Genomic DNA, 7228 nt, shown 5'->3' on the forward strand with positions numbered 1-7228 from the left:
TGGGCACTGTGCTAAGTGTATCTCCACCCTCAACACGACACTAGCTGGCGTTCCCATGTTACGGATGGGGAACAGAGTCCCAGAGATGCCTCTCTGAATCCAGAGCTGGGAGGTAGGGCCGGACACTCACCTATACAGTGGTCATTCTGCACCTGGAAGCCGGGGGGACAGATGCAGCGGAAAGAGCCTTCTAGGTTCTGGCAAGTCCCTGGCAGGCAGGCTCCTGTGACTCTGAGACACTCGTTGGTGTCTGTGGAGAGGAGGAGGGGACCCAGCACCAGTCAGCGGCAGAGGGCTCGCCTGGGACCAGGACTGGCACCTATAGTTAGTGCATGATGGCTGAGGGCCCCAGGACAAGCCTTCTCTGTGGCAGCCCTGGAGCCAGGGGAAGGGCTGAGACTCAAGAAAACGGGGACAGGTGGGAAAGGATAGTCTGGGTCCTGGGGTGGAGCCAGGTGGTATCCAGGGGAAGAGGGGACAAAGTTCCTAATCTCGAGCCACCTGCAGACACCTTTCACAGTTCCCATAGCACCCTCTCAAGCACTTCTACTATCCCATACTTTGGTAAATTTAGATTTTTCAAAACAGCCTCACTCTCAACCACGAACCCTGTGAAAATATGGGTGTGATGTGCTGGTTTTATTTTTTTCTTTTTATTCCTTAAAATAAATGCACGGTTATGGAATAAAACCACAATCACGTAGAAGTACCAGACGCAGGTACACTTGGAGCAGGGGCTGGCTGAGATGGCTCCCAGCACCGTGCAAGACTCACCCATACAATTCTTCCCGTCGGTCATGAGCTCAAAACCATCCTGGCAGAGGCAGTGAAAGGAGCCAATGGTGTTGAGACACTGGCCAAATCGGCACACCTGTCCTGCCAGGGTAGTGCACTCATCCACATCTGCAAAGGGGAGACGAGCAGGTGGGGTCACCTATAGCACTGAGGCTCTAAGCCTCCCTTGCACCTCCATCCACAACGAAGTTAAGTTGATGGCAGTGACTTCAACTCACATGCCAGACTCTGGATATTAGCCTTCCAACTAATCCTAGAAGGCAGATACCAATATTTCCTAATACAAGCATTTTAACGCTGTGAACTTGCCTCTAGAGACTCCCTTAGCTGTATCCCACACGTTTTGTTATATTTTCATCTTTATTTAATTTGAAATATTTTCTAATTTCCCTTATTATTTCTTCTTTGTTCTACGGATTCTTTAGGAGTATGCTGTTTAGTTTCTAAGTATTTGAGGGGTTTCTGGATATCCTCTGTGACTGATTTCTGGTTTAATTCCCTTACATTCCGGGGACTTACTTTGTGTGACGTAAGTCCTTTTAAATTTGTTAAAGTTTGTTTGCTATGGTCTTTCTTGGCAAATGTTCATGTGCATTTGAGAAAAATTCATATTCTAGAATGTTCTAGAAATATCAGCCAGGTCTAGGTGGTTGCCGGCCGTGTTCAAGTCTTCTGTATCTCTACTGATTTTCTGTTTGTTCCCTCTATTACTGAGGGAAGAGTGTTGAAGTCTCCAACTATAATCTGAATTTATTTATTTATTTTTTAGTTCTGTCAGTTTTCACTTCATTTGTTTTGGAGCTCTATTGTTAGATGCATATGCATTTATGATTGCGACGTCTTCTCAGAGAAGCGACCCCTTACTCAATAGATAATGTCTCTCCTGATCTCTGATAATATTCCTTTTTCAGAAGTCTATTGGTCTGATATAAACATAAGTAGGTACTACTACTAATCTGTTTTACAGAGGAGAAAACTAAAGCACAGAGAGGGAAAATAACTTATCTAGGGTCACACAGTTGGCAGGTGGCAAAGGAGGGATTTGAACTTAAGCCACTTGACCTTGGAGTCCATGCTTTTAACCACTGCACTAAACTGCCAACGCCACAGCACCCCAGGGCTTGCTTCACTTTTCACCTTCCTCTCTCTACTGTCCATCTGCCTCTCATCAAACTGAGCGTAAGCTCTAGCGAAGGACCCCGGGCACCTGAAAACTGAAGTGTGGACAACTTTGTGTTGACTCATTCTCAATCCCCTGGGGCTGTTTTTCTGAAGGGAATCCTGAGGCGCGGTCCTTTATTTCAGAGGGGTGCCGTCAAGCCACAGACCCACTTTCAGTGGGGTACACTGAGGCCTGTCTGCCAGCCCACAAGGCTCACCCATGCAGTCTCCGATGTGTGTCATCACAAAGCCAGGGAAGCAGAGGCAGTGGTAGGAGCCAACGATGTTCTTGCAGGTCCCGTTTCCGCATGGCTGCCGGTCACACTCGTCGATGTCTGTCAGGGCAAAGCCCCCAACCCCTGCCCAGCTCAGCCAGGGCAATGAGCAGCTCAGGGACCGAGGGGCTGGGAAGTATCTGGTACTATTTATTGCTCCCATTTTACCGATGGGAAAACTGAGGCACAGGAAAGTGACTATGTCATTTTCCCAAGGTCTTAAGTGACAAGATGATAGAAGCACAGTCTTCACCCCAGAAGTGTAGATCGATGTCCCCCCACCGCCACCCTTGGCCACTTGGTCTGCAAAGAGGGGCAGGAGGGGGCTCTCACCCATGCACAGGGTCTGGTCCACCGAGGCCCGGAAGCCACGATGACACAGGCATGTGTAGCTGCTTTCTGTGTCCACGCAGTCACCGTGGCTACAGACATTCGGGATCTCCTGACACTCGTTCCGTCCTGAAGAAGGGCAGGCAGTGTGGGGTCCCCAGGACCCGCACCCCGGTGTTTCCTAAGCCTTCGCATGCTGCGATGGGAAAGCCAGAACCTGCCTGCAAGCCCCCTATTCAAGCTGCTGCCAGCACCAAGCTGTCTTAACCTATTTCCCCTAAGCATCTAAGAACGGATGCTCTCGGCGCCCCCACCTGCCCATACTCCAGCCAAAGAGAAAGGCCCGGACAGAGCGGTGCCCTACCCAAGTCACAGTGGGCAGAGCCTGGCTTTGTCTCATATTCCACGTCCTTACTTCCTTACCCTGTGCCTGCTGGGGTCCCCCACTTACCTACACAAGCCCCGCCTGGCAACAGCTTGTACCCTCGGGTGCACGTGCAGCGGTAGCTGCCAGGGATGTTGATGCAGTCGGCATTCTGCTGGCAGGGACTCTCCCCACCGGCACATTCGTCCACGTCTGGGGAATGCAGCCAACAGGGCAGGAGTGAAGAGGACACCTTCCCTGCCAGATCAAACCCCAGACCCGGCCCCCGGCATCGGAGTGGGTGGTCTCTCTGGAAGCAGCCACAACCAGAGCGAGGGTGGTTATGTGGGATGGAGGCCCTCGAAAAGGCGTTAGTCTCATTGCACAGAGGGGGAAATAGAAGTTCATGGAGCTTAGATGACCTGCCTAGAGAGGACAGGGGTGGGGGGACCAGCATCCCGCCCAGGGCTGTGAGGCCGGGGAGGAAGCACCTTCGCAAACCAGCAGAGCGCTGCCGTAGAGGAAGCCCATGGGGCACTCGCAGCGGAAGCTCCCGATCTGGTTGATGCAGACGCCGCTGGTGCAGATGGCGGGGATCTCCCCGCACTCGTCGATGTCTGGGGAGGGCACCAGTGTCAGGGGCAGCCTGGCCCCCGGGAACACCTGGGGACCATGAGCTAAGGGCCCTGAAGCCTAGGAGGAGATGTGGCTACGAACCAGCACACACTCGAAAAATCCTGCTGTGGCCACAATGTGTCTGCTCACACCAGAAAGAGATCAGGATGTGGGAGGAAAAAACTAGAACATTCGCTGTGGCCCAGCAAGACTGCTTTGAGGGGTCTGCTGGAATAAAGCAGAGACGTGTGTCAGCAAGACGCTGCATGGGGAAGTCCTGGGACGATGCTTAGCAAGACACGGGAAATGTCAGCGGGTAAATGGATAGCCAGATGTAGTCTCCCCATACATCGGAATGTCATTCAGCCCTAAAAAGGCACACGCTGCCGTGTGGATGAACCTTGAAAACATGCTCAGTGAGAGAAGCCAGACGCAAAAGGCCACATGCTTCATGGTTCTGTTTCTATGAAATGTCTGGAAGAGGCAAATCCAGAGATGGAAAGTAGGTGCCAGGGTCTCTTTTTACGTGATCAAAATGTTCTAAACTTATATCGATGTGATGGTTGCACAACTCTGTGAGTACAGTGGACCCCTGAACAACATGGGTTTGAACCGCGTGGGTCCAGCTACACACGGGTTTTTACACTAATGAATGCTATAAATTATTTTCTCTTTCTCATGATTTTCTTAATAACATTTCCTTTTCTCTAGCTAACTTTATCGTAAGAGCACAGTATTAATACGTATAACATACGAAACATGCGTTATTTGACCGTATGGTATCGGTAAGGCTTCCAGTCCACCGTGGACTATTAGTAGTTAAAATCTAGGGGAGTTGAAAGTAATACGAGGATTTTCAACTGCGCAGAGAAAGGTTGGTGCCCCTGATCCCTATGGTGCTCAAGGGTGAACTGTATACAAAACCTTCCTGAATTATGTACTTTAAAAGGTGGTATGTATGGTATGTGGATTATATCTCAATAAAGCTGTTATATGTAAAAAAAAAGAAAAAGAAAAAGAAAAGAAAAGAACCTGGGAACACCTAAGTGTCCATCTGTGAGGACTGGCATGTGACCTGGGACATGTCCGTACGTGGAATGTACTAGAAAGCAGAGCTAACGGGGAAGCAGGACTATAAAGAGTAATCTGGCCAGTTCTTTACGACTTAACTTCTGAGTGAGAAAAAAAAGCTGCAGACCAATATGTAGGGAACCATAGAATTTCTGTCAAACTCACCAGAAAACAAAGCCATACATTTTCAAGAGGAGATCTCTATATATATTTAAATGCACGAAGAAAGAACTAGAAAGAAATACTCTAGGCGTAAAGCATGAGAACCTGAAGGGAGTAGGAAGGGGACTTAGATGTGAGGCGGTGACTGGAGGGAAAATAGAACTTATCTGCCATGTTCCAATTGTTTAAAATGAGGGAAATACACCCACGGGGTGAAAACAACTAGAAGTGTGTTCATCAGTGAGACACCCCACAGCGGAAATTTGACATTTAGGTATTAAACTGTACAAAACCTCATTGAGCTCAAAAAGGAAGTGTCTGACTGCAACACCGATGAACCTTGGGGACATTATGCCCAGTGAAATAAGCCAGACGCAAAGGGCAAATACTGCACAATTCCATTCACAGGAAGTCCCTAGAGTCGTCGAATCCACAGAGACAGAAAGTAGATGGTGGGAGCCCGGGGCTGGGGGAGGGGAGGGGAGGGGGTGTGAGTGTTTAATGAGGAAAGAATGTCAGTTTGGGAAGATGAGAAAGTTCTAGAGACCGATGGTGGGGATGGTTGCACGACAGTGTGAATGTGCTTCATGCCACCGAACGGACACTTAAGAATGGTTAAGATGGTCAATTTTGTTATGTGTTATTTCATCAGAATTTTTAAAAGTAAACGACAATTTAATAAAAATACTCTTACCGTTTTTTTTTTAATAATGGGAAGTGTTTGGGGTTAGGATTCCTGACCTGGCCTGGGAGGCAAGAAATGTCGGTGGCATGGAGCTGGGGTGGCATGGGGCTGGGGAGCGTGCAAGAGAAAGCACTGTGGGGGAGGGGAAGGGAGAGGTCGGGACTCCGCGGACCGCGGGAGCCAGACCTATGGGCTGGGGGGCAGTGGTCACTCACCGAGGGGCTTCCCCGTGTGGATGTCAATGACGAAGCCAGGGACCTGGTTTCCGCACAGGACCTGGTAGTCCGCTGGGCAAAGGAGAACAAGGGAGGGGGCACCAGGCTGCAGGCTCCCTGAGAGCCTCCTCCTCCTCTTCCCCCACTTCCGGATCCCCCGCCCATCATCTACATTGTCCCTGTAGCCCGGCACACACCTGACCTCTGGTGACTACTCCCTCGCTCTCCCTCCACTTCGACCAGCACTGACAGCGTTAAGCCCTCCACCTGCACAATGTGATCTGCCACGTATAATCTCCCTCATCTCTTCCCTGCCTGAGTGCCGCCAATCACACCCACTGCCCTCACCATAAAACAAAGACTCTTCAGTTTAGACCTCAAGACCTTCACCTCCTGGCCCTGCCCCAACAGTAACTCCTGCCCTCCCGTTACACCAACGGCATTACATGTCTGGATATGCCCTGCTCTGTCAGGCCACCACAGCTTTGCACATGCTGTTCCCTTTGCTGTTCCCTAGCATAGCCCACTACAACCTTGGAGACTCAGGGCAGCCCACAGGAAAGGCTCCCTTGGGCTCCCCTTGACCTGCCACTCTGGGTCTGGACAGCTGTTGGCACCACTCTTGGGTGAAAACACCTGTAGGGTAATTCACTCTCTAAATACATCCCACTGCTGACACCAAGATGCTGCTTGCCGAACTTTGATCCCCAGGAAGGGTGGATGACCCTGGACCCACCTGACAAATGCAGGCAGGCATTTGGGCGGCGCCACTTTGCCACATTTCCCCAGGTCCCTGCTCTCCTGCCTGTGTCACGACGAGAACAGACCAATCTCAGCAGCTCCTTTGCTGCTGTGCACTTCTACCTCATATTATTATACCTGCACCTCAGATTCAGGTGCACGAGATCCAGGCAGGTACCTAAGTCTCAGCACGCAACCCATGGGTGACTTTTGGTCTGAATTGATACTCTTATAGTCAGAATTGGCTGCTTGCAGCTTCCCTCCAAGACTGCCCAGCTTGGGTATACCTTATTCCTGATTCCTAGAACCCAGAACAGGGTCCAGCAGTACCCAGAGATGGCCAGTAATGACCTCTCCTCATCGCACTCCACTGGGTTGAACAATGACCCCTTCGCCCGTAAGTTCACGTCCATTCACAACCTCTGAACGGGACCTTTCTTGGAGACAGAGTTTTTGCAGATGTAATCAAGTTCAGATGAGGTTATCCTGGATTGGGGTGGGCGCTAAATGCAATGACTGATGTCCTTATAAAAAAGGGAAAGCCACGTAGACTCAAGGAGGAGCCATGTCAGAAATCAAGATGATGCAGCTACAAGCCAAGTTAACACAGACACCTAGAGCCACCAGATGCTGGAAGAGGCAAGGAAGGATCTTCTCTGAGCCTCTAGAGTGAGTGTAGCCCAGATGACACCTTGATTTCCGACTTTGAGCTTCCAGAACCGTGAGAGAATAAATTTCTGGGTTCTCTAAGGCACCAAGTTTGTGGTGATTTGTTACTGTAGCCCTAAGAAATGAATTGTCTCGGTCCATCCAG

The 7228-nt window shown here is 50.2% G+C and overlaps 1 protein-coding gene across 1 annotated transcript in view; it reads right to left on the minus strand.

Moving 5' to 3' along the window:
• The window catches only part of FBN3 (fibrillin 3), a 57930-nt gene that overhangs the window by 20226 nt on the left and 30476 nt on the right, over positions 1 to 7228 (minus strand). The window contains exons 40-46 of the mRNA XM_011383318.1: positions 5674 to 5745; positions 3417 to 3542; positions 3013 to 3138; positions 2565 to 2690; positions 2175 to 2291; positions 775 to 903; positions 131 to 250 (exon numbers count right to left, since the gene is read on the minus strand). Of these exons, the coding sequence (XP_011381620.1) occupies positions 131 to 250; positions 775 to 903; positions 2175 to 2291; positions 2565 to 2690; positions 3013 to 3138; positions 3417 to 3542; positions 5674 to 5745 (816 nt within the window). The remainder of the gene's footprint in view (positions 1 to 130; positions 251 to 774; positions 904 to 2174; positions 2292 to 2564; positions 2691 to 3012; positions 3139 to 3416; positions 3543 to 5673; positions 5746 to 7228) is intronic.

This window comes from Pteropus vampyrus, unplaced genomic scaffold (genome assembly GCF_000151845.1).
Source record: "Pteropus vampyrus isolate Shadow unplaced genomic scaffold, Pvam_2.0 Scaffold510, whole genome shotgun sequence".
NCBI lineage: Eukaryota > Metazoa > Chordata > Mammalia > Chiroptera > Pteropodidae > Pteropus > Pteropus vampyrus.